The 13,523-nt window shown below is 36.1% G+C and overlaps 1 protein-coding gene across 6 annotated transcripts in view; it reads right to left on the bottom strand.

The window, feature by feature from the left end:
- TRMT11 (tRNA methyltransferase 11 homolog) overlaps window positions 1–13,523 on the bottom strand; it is a 91,016-nt gene that overhangs the window by 45,355 nt on the left and 32,138 nt on the right. For all 6 annotated transcript variants that reach the window (XR_008681071.2, XR_008681070.2, XR_010134363.1 and 3 more), the window contains one exon: window positions 10,755–10,875. Coding sequence is in view for 3 of the 6 variants with exons in the window: in XM_004044642.4 (XP_004044690.1) it covers window positions 10,755–10,875 (121 nt within the window). In the remaining 3 variants the exon portion in view is untranslated. The remainder of the gene's footprint in view (window positions 1–10,754; window positions 10,876–13,523) is intronic.

The following is a 13,523-nucleotide window of genomic DNA, read 5'->3' as shown; positions in this document are numbered from 1 at the left end:
GAAACATCACCCTTAGCTCATCTCCCTCACCCCAATTATCCAATTAGTCACCGAGTCCTGCCATATCTACCTCCCCCCAAAATTCTCAATTCCAACAAGTCCCCTACAATCTCTATTCTAGATTCCTTGGTTTATAGCCTCACCATCTTTGCCTGACTATTCCAGGAGCCCCCTCAGTGGTATCACAGCTAACTTTCCACAGCTCAAATTCACTAACACAGTGAAGCTAGGAGGACCTTCACAGAACACAGAGCTTCTGCCACTCTCCAAACATCCCTATGGGCTTGCCCTTTTACCAACAGGATAAACTTGAAACTATTCAGTAGGTAAGGTCCCTCAACACTGGGCTTCCCTCTCTTTAGTCTTCCAGGTCATCTCCAGCTGTTCCTCCCCAACTGCTCAGTATTTCCAGCTACACTGAAGTCCAGGGTTCCCCACATACACCACAATGCCTCTCATGCTTCTGTATCTTGCTTAAATTTTTGGCTTTCCAACCAAATTCCCCACCTCTTTTGCCTCAAGCACCATCTCCTTAGGTAGGTGCTTTCCTATGTTCACACAACACCTCTCACAGATCACTACAGAACACAAGATGCTATGTTGGAATATGGTTTGAGTGGCCATTTCTCCTGATGTGCAAGTTTCCTAAGGATAAGAAGCCTTAGTCTGTTCAGCCCCAACACCTGACACGAATGGTCCCATAAACACATGTTGCGTGATGAAAACTATGGCCTTCCTCTCAAGGAACAGGTAATTAAGTAAGAGAAATAAAGTATACAAAAATAGGAAAAGTATATGAATGTAAAAATTGTTAAGCAAATGGCTTTTTTTCCTATTTCTCATAGTACCTTTTCTAAAAGTTCACCTGTCCTCAATTCTTACATTTAGTATCTGCTTATTTACTCTCGGCAAAAACAAAAACAAAAAAACTTGCATCCTTCTTTACAGAGCAAACAGCAGTTATCAGATATGAATTTCCTCAACCTCCTTGCCCCAACCACCATGCCCATCCTCTACTACAAACTGGCTCCTACTCGCTTCACTGTAAAGTCTCATCTCCTGCACCGCTCCCTATCAATATAATGATCAAGTCAAAATTCTCTCCTGGTGTCCCTTCATTGCCAAGAGTTAATTTAATAGAATTCCTGAAACTTCAGTGAAAATATCTAACGATGGTCATCAATTTATAAAATCACTATTCTTTAAAAATAAGATATTTCCACTTTCTAGAGGATGAAGTTGCAGAGCTCTATAGTCATTCAGCAGAAAACCAAATGGCTTCTATTTTAATTGTAGGTCAGGTTTAAGCTGTCCTTTTACTCACTGACAGTTCCTGATAATGAGATAATGATTTCTTCTACCTCCCTAGTATTAACCTTAAGTCATTTATAGTCTCAAAGTGACAGTAGTTTATACAAAACAGCAGCTTCATTGCAAACGCTTGAATACAAATGGCTTATGAAATTTATTCTATGATAAGTGAAAACCAGTGATGCTGTCACCATAGTGAAAGCCACCAAACTAGAAGTGTTCATCTAATTTTGTGGGGAAAAACTTTTTAGATTCATGGAACCAATTAAAGCTATGATATACATTCTTAAGTAAGGTGTGAGGAAGAAGGCAAAGAGATGGAAGAGAAAAACAATGGGTCGGTTTATTTTCTTTTAATCAGCAGAGAGTGAAATGAAATGTAAATGACAGTGCTGAATATAATGGGGCTCAGTTCAGCTTCAGGGTAATTACCCATGTCCAGCTTTTGTTTAAAAATCCTGCTCTCCTTATCAAAGCTTCCCACTGTTCTACATCTGGTACTGGACAGTAGCTATAGAAACCACTTGTGCTAAAGTTATACAACTATAAACAGCACTAGGCCATTTCCAAACCAAGGACAAGCAGGTCAAAAGTCTGGCATCCAATACTATTAAGAGAAACCTCCAGCATTATTCTTAATGAGAACAAGGTACCATTGGAAATCTTCATCCTTGAATTAGGTATTTACATATAATCTATACTTTTTAAAAATTTCACTACATGATAGTAAGTTACCTAAAATCTATGAAAGTATTTTAATACGTATTAAAATCTTCATATCTAGAGTGCTCAAAATGAGTGACAATGATTAAACTTTGACATCTGGCACTCAACATGTAATTTCTTAATAATTATAAAAAAAACATTGGGGATATTAGTCCTTATCATGACAACATAGAAGTATTAACACTTTCTATATGCTATCTACTAGAATCTGTACTTTATAAAAGTCAAAACTTTATCTCAAATGATAAAAGAATACAAAGTCAACACACTAAACATTTAATGACTTGTTAGTTACTGTATCTAATATTTCATTAAAACTAAAAATCTTGTTTAACACCTTCTTGAGTAGCAATAAATGAGTAGCAGACCAAAACATGTGCAGGCATGCACATATATATGCTCTCACTTTAATGTAGAGACTATTCCTCTCCTAGGTGAGTTTTTTAAATTTCCATAATCCATTAAAATAAAAATTAATAAAAATGAGTATGCATTTATACAAAGATCAAAACCAGGCAAACCTATATTGCTTAGGGATGAATTCAATAGTGGTAATATTACAAAAGAAAAGCAAGATAATGATTACCGTAACAGTCAGAATAGTGGTTACACTGCAGGGGGAGGTATTTATGATCAACAATGGCCACAAAAGGGGGGATCTTCTGGAGTGCTGCATTACTCTATAACCTTGACCTTGGTGGCAGGTACATGGATGTTCACTTTATAATTACTAAAGTGTACATTTATGTCTTATGTAAAAAATACGCATTAAAAATCTCAGAGTTAGATTCTTAGAAGATCATAAAGAGGAAAGAGGACATAAGTTTACATGTGAATTTGAATAACATCAGAAAGATAACTCTAAGTTAAATAAACATATGACAAATAAGAAAAATACAAAAGTATACAATGAGGAAAATCTGTCACTCATGCAAGAATTATAAAAGAAGCTCTAAAGGATTATGTTGATTCCACATAGAAACTTCCCATTTCTCTAAATTATTCATACCTTGGAATCTCTGAGTTATATTTATATTTTCAACTGACCTATGCCTAAGACTCTTATAACACTAGTACTTTAAAAACTGTTTTACTGGCATAGCTTAAAAACATGCTGGAACCATAAAGACATGTGTTCTCTCAGGCTTCAGAGAACTGCTTATTTCTGCAAATAAAATAGGTCTTTCTAAACAGAACCATAAGATGCAGGATCCAGATATCTTAAATGCCTGCTTTCCTGGAGCTAGTGGGGAAGAGTTTTGCTTTTTCATGGTTTATCAAAAACAATAGTTTAAAACTATTATGATAGCATTAACTTAAAAAATCCCGTTTGACAAAATCATTTTATTTGCCTAAGTATAAAAGAAAAATGATCCTCCACGATGTAAACTCAAGAAAAAGTACCACAAACAGCAAAAGAAAATTCATTTGGAACTAAGTAGACCAAATGAACCTGAAAACTGAATTCAGGCAGCATGATATGCAGCATCACCAGGCTGCTGTCTGCTTCTCCGAGTCTTTTTTAAGTACCTCAAGTCAAGTCATAATTTATAAATAATGCAAATTGGTTTCTTTCTGACTTGCTATGCAAAATAATTTTTAAAAAGACTCTCTCTCTCAGATACACACATGAACTTTGATGGTGATAAATACTGGATTGTATGAAGACCTAGAATGAGTTTATGTCCAATACGTCTTTAGTGTCACCATGCCTTGTTTTTCTCACCCATAAATGAAGTTATTACCTATATCTATCTTACCCTTTGTTTTAAATGCTTCATATCTAATCTCCAATCTTTTATACCTCTAATCAAAAGGGAACCCACAGTTTTGGGAAGAGACAGGCAAAAATCACAATATATTTCAGAAAGAAAAGTCAGTCAGAAGAGACTCACTTTAATTCAAATAGCTGTGAAAGAAAAACACAACTAACAACATTAATCCTGAGAAAGGATAATGTCTAATGGAAATAGGCATCAGCATTATGCCAGCAAAACACCAGAGTTTATGATCAGCAACACTACTATCATTCTAATATGTAAACTATCATAAAGACTAATTTCTTCCACTTCAAGCCATCTATAAGTCATTTTCTGTAGTGACCTCAGTGTCTATTATCTCCTTTGTTTAAAAAAATACTGTTATAAAGTTAATGGTTCTTTTGTACTTCATAGCTTCAAAATCTTTCAGTCCTTTAGTTAAAACCCTCAGTTTTGGCCACACTCCATTATGATTAATGCATTCATCAGCTTCATGTTACTGGACTCTTTCATTCAATCCAAAATAAAAAATTACATAAACTGTCATCAACTGCCACTGTGACCTTCCAGTATTCCTCTTTTAAATAATCTAAACTATATGATGTAGCTATAAAAAAAAGACAACTGATTTATACATTATAACTTTAGTCTAAATTAATAGCCATATAATATCTTGAATTAAACGTACCCATACTTCAAAACTTCTCAAACCACTAGGAATATAAGATAGCGTGTCAGGTAAATAAACCACAAAATAAATAGGGCACATGATGGCCCACTTACTGTAATAGTAATTTAAAATAATTTTTTATTTTTAATCATGTATCTATTATAGAGTAGACTATAAAAGTTGCATGAATTTTTTGAAAAGATTTCAAGGAAATCTTGAAAAGGCTACCCTGGGTACTCTTTTCATCTGTTCAAGTAGATTCTATGGAGAAGGTTGAGAGAGAATTGCTTCAGGTGACCGTCATTGAAAACGTAACTATTATACCTCAGTCTGTTGTGGACAACTCTGGAGATCAGCCTTTTATCCTATACATTTCATATAAGAAAATGTTTTATAGAAGTAACCACTGTGACTACAACCACATATAGCGGCATCAACTACGTGTTGTGTTAAGTGGGACAGCAAGATCTAGTAAAACAAACCGCCGGGCGCGGTGGCTCACGCCTGTAAGCCCAGCACTTTGGGAGGCCGAGGCTGGCGGATCACGAGGTCAGGAAATCGAGACCATCCTGGCTAACGTGGTGAAACCCTGTCTCTAGTAAAAATACAAAAACGAAATTAGCCGGACGGGGTGGCAGGAGCCTGTAGTCCCAGCTACTTGGGAGGCTGAGGCAGGAGAATGGCGTGAACCCGGGAGGCGGAGCTTGCAGTGCGCTGAGATCCCGCCACTGCACTCCATCCTGGGCAACAGAGCGAGACTCCATCTCAAAAAAAAAAAAAACCAAAAAACCACATTCTACCATGGCCCCAAAAGTAACACTAGCTATACAGCAGGACAAGGAAAGGCTATCTTTAAAAAAAACTAGTAATATGTCACCCAAGAATATTTACCTTTAGAGCCGGGCGCGATGGCTTGCGCCTGTAAACCCAGCACTTCGGGAGGCTGAGGCGGGCGGATCACGAGGTTAGGACATCGAGACCATCCTGGCCAACATGGTGAAACCTCGTCTCTACTAAAAATACAAAAATTAGCTGGGCATGGTGGCGCGCGCCTGTAGTCCCAGCTACTCGGGAGGCTGAGGCAGGAGAATCACTTGAACCCAGAAGGCGGAGGTTGCAGTGAGCCAAGATCATGCCACTGCACTCCAGCCTGGCAACAGAGTAAGACTCTATCTCAAAAAAATAAATAAAAATAAAACATAAAAAGAATATTTACCTTTTAATCTTGGCACATTCTAAAGGTAGAAATATGCTTCGGTAGAGAGGCAGCAAGATGTAGAAAAAAACGACACAGAATTTCAAGTACAAAGAGGAGTTTTGGTCTCAACTCTTCCACTTACTATTTAAGCAAAATGGGATAGTCCCAGGCTACTCTTCCTCATTTCTAAAATGGGGAAATTAATAAAGTCAAATGGATAGGGAAGTTTTATAAACAATAATGCATTATAAAAGTGTTACTCATCATTCACTTGGCTTTCAGAATATATCAACAAGGAATAATGAAAAAACCTGGCCCTTCTTAACAGGCAATTTCAAAATTTTAATACGGTTGTCAAGAATTTTCTTCTTTACTACATATGTGCCATAAGCAAGTCTGAAAACTATGACCAATAATCCAAAACTTCAACATTTTATAAAATATCAATATTGCTTAGACAATTTTTGTTGTAACTTACATTTACACTTTTAAAAGAGGGATAGGGAGAATACTTTATAACAGCATACCAAGTGGGCCAAAAGTTATATTGAAGTTAAACCTAACAAGTGACAAATCAAAAATGAAGAGACACAGTATACAAAAGTGTAAAAATCTAAAACTAACAGTCTTCCATTGCCAAAATCAACAATGCTGAACAAGCCCAAGAATAATTTGTTAGAGGTGTGTGAGGACTGTTTGACAATTTTATGTCACCACTTGCATTATAAAGGATTGAGATCTTGCTGCAATTATATACATTCCTCTCCACACAAACAAAAGGTAGAAATGAAGTAATTAATCAAAAACCAAACATGATTAATTTAACATGACAAAGTATTTTCGGTTACAGTAAATATCATACTAGTAAAAATTCACTAGTTAAATTTGATCTTACATAGGGAAGACCATTTCAAAAAATTACTTGAGGCTTTTCCTTGTTGTTGCTTTTTTAAATCAATTGGAAAAGAACAAAGTAAAATGATAAAAAGTAAACCTGACAAAAATGAGCACTGCCTTTACAGGTTTAAAAATACCAAAGGTGAGTACCCTCATTTATCATTTTAATATAGGACAAAAATTCTCAAAAGCCCAGTTTTCCTTGAGTCTCAAATAAATTTGCTTAGGGAAATATTATAAATCTGGGAAAAAACACCAGACTTTCTTAAACAAATAAAACTCAGTGGAAAGCTCCACAATGGATCTTAATTTTTAAATTTTTCCATTAAAATAGAATGGCTGATTTATTATATGGCTCCATGAATTATTAAAGAGTCTCCACAGCTTTGTCCTCCTAATTCTTTGGAATGCTATTTATGTAGGCCACACAATAAAGAATACTAATGCCATTTACTTTACTTTCTAATATCACGACTTAAAACTGCAAAATCTACAGGTAATGTTTGTTTTTCACATGTATTACTCATGTGCCTGGCACATAAATGTTAGTTACTATTATATTACTAACTCAAATGATTCTATTAAATGCTATGATTTCTAAGAGCTGTAATGTTACCATCTGAATTATCAAAATGCCTTACTTCCTTTAAAATACCAAAAGACAAACATATACATGAGAAGTAAGTGACTAGGAGAGGAGACAAAAAAGCATCCTCTAACATACAACAGACTCCTCTTATTCAATGTGATGGACATTGGTGATGGTTAGTGTAATGGAATGAATTCTGTTCTATCCTAAAATTCATATGTTAAGGCCCTAACCCTCAATATGACTGTATTTGAAGACAGGGCCTTTAAGGAGGTAATTATGCATAAATGAAATCTTAAAGGCAGGGCCTTAATCCAATAGGACTGTCATTCTTTTAAGAAGAGGAAGACAGTCGGGTAAGGCTGGAGGATGGCTTGAGCCCAGGAGTTTGAGGTTACAGTGAGGTGTAATAGTGCCACTGTATTCTAGCCTGGGTGATAGAGTGAGACACTGTCTAAATCCAAAACAAAAAGAAGAGAAAGAGACACCAGAAGTGCAGATGCACAAAGGAAAGGCCTTGTGAAGACAGCAAGACAGTGGACACCTGCAAGAAGCCAAGTCTGCTGACACCTTACTCTTGAATTTCCAGCCTCCAGAACTGTAAGAAAATAAATTTCTGTTAAGTCGCCCAGTCTGTGGTATTTGGTTATGCCAGCCCAAGCACACCAATACAATTAGTTAACTGGATAAGGTAAATAAAAGCAGGAAGAAATTAAAATGCTTTGTAAACATATTAAACTTATTTTAACTTAAAAAACAATATTCAGTTGTATATACTCATACAGAATCAAGACCTATAAAGAATTCTAGTTTTGGCTTCTATAAAATGATGCAAGAGCTTACAAAGCAATCTGGGTGCAAAAACCTAGATTGCAATTACTTTTTTCAAAGCCATTTCTAATTCAAGTCTTTTTTTTAAGCAACTCACTTTGTTCTTTCTAAAGCATTAACTTAGTTTTTATTGAAATTACAACTGTATTCATATACAAATATTTCACTGGTCTAACTAGTATTTAAGTAGATTACATAATTACTGTAACAAATATAACTGGCATAAACAGCTCTGAGAACCCCACAACAGACTCTTGTTAAACAGATAATTCAGCTGATAGAAGCACAAGTACTGTATATAAATATAGTAGAGATCAAGCGACTCACCAGCTCAAAGTATTCAACATACAACATATTATTGCATCAGGCAGTGTGGTTTTTATTTTTGTTGTTGTTGTTTGTTTTGAGACAGAGTCTCACTCTGTCACCAGGCTGGAGTGCAGTGATGCAATCTCGGCTCACTGCAACCTCCACCTCCCCGGTTCAAGTGATTCTCCTGCCTCAGCCCCCCAAGTCACTGGGACTACAGGTGTGTGCCACCATGCCCAGGTAATTTTTGTATTTTTAGTAGAGATGGGGTTTCACTACGTTGGCCAGGCACGTCTCGAACTCCTGGCCTCGTGATCTGCCCACCTCGGCCTCCCAAAGTGCTGGGATTACAGGCGTGAGCCACCGCGCCTGGCCCAGGCAGTGTGTTTTAGAGAAGGAATGGCCAGTATTGGTTAATCAACAGGGTTTGAAATGGATGTTAAATAAGAGGGCTTCTACTGTACACCCAAATAAATGTTAGTCATTTAAAATTTTCATTCTAGAAGGCTGTAATGATGCCAAACAATTTGGAAACTATTTATAGAATTTCTGAATCTGCAATGTTTTAAATGTTTAATGGTTTAATGGCAAATCAACATCCTTGAAATAGAATTTGATTTCCAAAAACAACTTTAAATAATTAGTCTGGTATAAAATAAGAGCACCAAAGTCCAGTAAAATCATTTTAAGAAAAGCAAGGTGTTACTATAAAACAAAATAACTGATTAATAAAAGAATACTTCTTTAAAGGCAAATCTTAAAGGTAAGTTTCAAGAACATGCTGAAAAATTATGACAGAAATAGAATGAGTACAAAGATTCCACTCCAAGGATGTCATTTGAATATAAACTTCTAGTATTTTTGTTTTAAAAATGACTGCCATACATTTTCATTTTAATTACACCACATATACCTATACATCCATATGTTTATATGTATGTACACATATACCTATATATACATATAGTAGATACCAATCAACTACTTATATAGATGTATAGGTTAGCTTTCTGAAATGCCCTGATATTGGAGCCTGATTACAGAAGATAGTTTATGTCACACTGAAAATTCTGAACATTTTCAGTAATAAAAAAAGATTTTGCATAAGGTAGTGACATAATGAATGCAGTGTTTTTAGGAAGATTCATTCAACATATAAACTAGCGGTATGAAGGAGATCATTTAGGAGACTGTGAACATAAACCAGGTGTATGGTAATAAGGGTCTAAATTAGAGACAGCAAATGAAAATAAAAAGGACGAAAACAATGATATACAATAATATATGCAAAAGGCACTGTACAAATATTAGTTTTCATTACTATGAAATAATTCATAAGATGGGAACTATATAAAAACAAATCAAATGCAGGCTAGAGATGGGTATGAAAAATCTTCAGTCTGGACGCGGTGGCTCACGCCTGTAATCTCAACACTTTGGGAGGCCAAGACAGGCAGATCAAGAGGTCAGGAGTTCAAGACCAGCCTGGCCAACATGGTAAAACCCCGTCTCTATTAAAAATACAAAAAAAAAAAATCAGCCAGGCATAGTGGCAGGCGCCTGTAATCCCAGCTACTCAGGAGGCTGAGGCAGGAGAATCACTTGAAACCAGAAGGTGGAGGTTGCAGTGAGCCGAGATTGCCTGGGTGAAAGAGGGAAACTCCGTCTCAAAAAAAAAAAAACAAAAAAACACTAAGGAAAAATCTTCAGACACTACCACCTTTCTTCTGCTTACCTTAAAGGTCCAAAGCAAGAATGGGGGTCATCCAAGTTTCCAGTGAATTTAAGAGAGCTTTGGTTGTCAATCGACAGAAGTACAGCCCAAAGAGCTTTTGTAGATTTAATTAAGCTCCATTATGAGGCACTATTCATGTCAACTCTCGTCTGGGCATGAAATAACAAACGTTTCTTTCTTTCTTAAGCTTAAATGAATTTTGTATGTAAGAGAGTATGAATTTTATAAGAATGTAATGAATGTAAGAGAGTAAGAATTTTGTATGTAAGAGAGAGACAAAGAGAGAATGTGTTGGGCCCTAACAAACTGGGGACCTTTACTTTCTCTCTTTATTTATAAAGCAACATATTCTCTTCATTACAGTCTGCAATCAAGTAGGTTCTGCTTTTGGAGAAAAATGGTAACTAGGACATTGCTAATTAGATAACAGTTGTTTAATAATGCTGTTTTATAACTGAGTTAGCAACAAGGATATCAAATAAAGCCTGAGAAGTGAGGGTCAACGTCTATTTGAACTCTACTCAATGTCTATGTCTATATCCAACTCCTACCCTTCAATCCCAACTGGATGCCACAAATCTCTTCAACTTCTGCCTCTTCCTAAATTGATCTGTAATTTTTAAAATATCAAGGAATAACATTTCCAAACTCTATCACAGGAAAACTATTTAGAAACAACTACTTTTGATTCTTTCAGAATTTATCCCAAAAATACTAAAGCAATTTACCTCAAATTTCTTCACCTTTTCCATTGTGATCAAGCGCCTTGATGTGTGACTGGAAAGCTTCTGCTCGCAGTTGCTAATGAGTTCCAGGCAAGGGTGCCAAGGCACCATCTCTTCAGTGTATCTGAAGAAAGAACAGCTGCCTGTTAGGAACACTCACATGTGTGGGCCACAAAGAATCATGGGGATCGTCCAGTGTAGTGTGGGATGTTCTTCCACTACATGCTCTTTTTCCCCACATATGCTAACTGTCCACATGATCCATAAACTATCTATAAGCAAAGTAGCTTAATTTTATCATATCCCAAAAATGCAGTTAAATTTTTTATCTGTAGAATAAGAGAGAGACAAATATTGTAAGTACGTTTTGTTGAAGAATGCCAAACATTTAAACCACAAAAGTACAAGATGATTCCACCCTACAGAATTCCACAAGAGTAGACAAAAATACACTCAACAACATCCCTTGACATTCATGAAGGACTGATTCATCTGTAGATTTTTATAAATTCCCGAAGTGTATAATCCACTACAGCATATACTTTCCCCTCTAAAATGAAGTGCCCGTAAAATTTTAATAACGTCTTGTTAAAATTTAAACGTCAAATTTAAAAACATCTCTATTACGTTTGTAAATACAGAACTAAAGTTATTTGTAAAATTATTCAAATAAACTACAACTAAAATAAACACTACAGATTACATCAGTCTTCTGGTCATATGAACCAGGAAACAAAATGAAAATATGCCAATGAGTGGTGGAGACTGCTGCTGTACAGCACATGTCCTACATGGATGAAGATGATGACAATGTCTAGAAAGCAGGAGTCAATAGCAGGAGTTCAGAATCTGGCATCTGACAGGTTGTTAGCATCAATCTTGGCCAAAGAAATTGGTAACAGAGGTGGGAGAAACAGCTATAGAACAGAATGTGAAAGAAAAGCAAGGGAGGGGACTCACTAGGCATGGGTACTTTTAAGAACACTGTGTTGGCCAGTATTTATTTTTCCTTTGCAATTTTTTACACCTTTTTGGATGGTGTCTGCACACATTTATTATACAGGTAATCTTAAAGGTCTGCTCCAAAATAGCAAAGGTGCTGATTAGTTTTTCATGTAAAGGACCACAATCTCAGCTACCTGTTTTAATGCATCAACACTGTTTTCACCACCACTCTTTCATGAACTTTTCTAGGTCCCACTGACCTTCAACGAGCTCTCCCTATTACCTCAACCATATGCTCAAACCCATCATCACCCACTTCCCAAGCATCATTCATAATGCACTTTACTTTATTATCAGTGGAAAGAATTATCTTGAAGTCATTCTCTGACTTCTTCCTAGAGCTTTCCAACAAGTAATGAGCACTTCAGATTTCACCTCATCTAGTAATTCTTTAATGTTCACTACATAGCCAGAAATGTTGTACTTCTTATAACAATGACATCAAATTTTGAATCTTCATGCAATGCATTTATGACATGAAAGAATACATTCTTTTTTTACTTTTTCAGAGACAGGATCTTGCTCTGTTGCCGAGGCTGGAGTACAGTAGAAAGAATATATTCTACACCACGGTTGAGACTAAAATAAAAAGTGCTAACAGAGAGAAGATATAGCCTTAACCTTAAGCTTGCAAACCGTAGGATCTATAGATGCTGGAAACAGTTTGTGTCAAACTAAGTAATATACTAATTTTTAAAGGAAAAAAAATCTTTTACTTCCTGGTGGACTGACTTAAAGTATTTTTTTATTAAGGTGTCACTTAAATATGCACAAGCATAAATTAGATATAAACTCTTCATGTTTAGATCCCTAATATAACTATAAAACCCAAAAAGCAAATTTATCAATCAAATCCAAAGTACCAACACAATTTTAATTAACATCTATGACATGAATGATGCTAAACTGCTGAACTAAGTTGCTGCATTTGGTTTTAACAGCAGAAAAACATATTTGCATGTTTCATATTATCTTTTTTGACTCAATCTTAATTCATTTTTAACAATTAATCTATTATATTATGAGCCAATCAATTTAACAGTACACTCCCAAAGTACCATACTAAAAAGATTAAAAAATAGCAGTTAAAAAATTCTTCAGCTGGGCGTGGTGGCTCACGCCTGTAATCCTAGTGCTTTGGGAGGCCAAGGCAGGTGGATCACCTGAGGTCAGGAGTTCGAGACCAGCCTGGCCGACATGGTGAAACCCCGTCTCTGCTAAAAATACAAAATTAGCCAGGCATGGTGGCACATGCCTGTAATCCCAGCTACTTGGGAGGCTGAGGCAGGAGAATCGCTCGAACCTGGGAGGTGGAGGTTGTAGTGAGCCGAGATCACGCCACTGCACTCTAGCCTGGGCAACAAGAGCGAAACTGTCTCAAAAAAAAATAAAATAAAGTAAAATAAAATTATTCACTGTATATTTACCAATATATTTCATTCCAATGGAATGTTCGCAAGTGGTTAAGTAGAAGGCATAAATCTATATTTTGCCTGGACCATTATGACAGTACTAAATCCTATCTTAACTCCCTGTTTTTATTAATATCCCCCTACAATCCAAGTTATCTATTTAAAAACTAAATCATCCTTAATAGGCAAATCCACAGAGATTGACAAGTGGTTGACAGAGGTAGGGGGGTGGTAACTGCTAATGTCTGTGGGGTACTTCTCGGGGGTGAGGAAAATGTTCTGGAATTACCTAGTGGTGATGGTCACATAACTTTGTGGATAAACTAAAAACCATGAAGTTGTATATGTTAAGGGG

The sequence above is a fragment of the Gorilla gorilla genome, chromosome 5 (genome assembly GCF_029281585.2).
Source record: "Gorilla gorilla gorilla isolate KB3781 chromosome 5, NHGRI_mGorGor1-v2.1_pri, whole genome shotgun sequence".
Lineage (NCBI taxonomy): Eukaryota > Metazoa > Chordata > Mammalia > Primates > Hominidae > Gorilla > Gorilla gorilla.
This window is presented reverse-complemented; position numbering and strand designations above follow the sequence as displayed.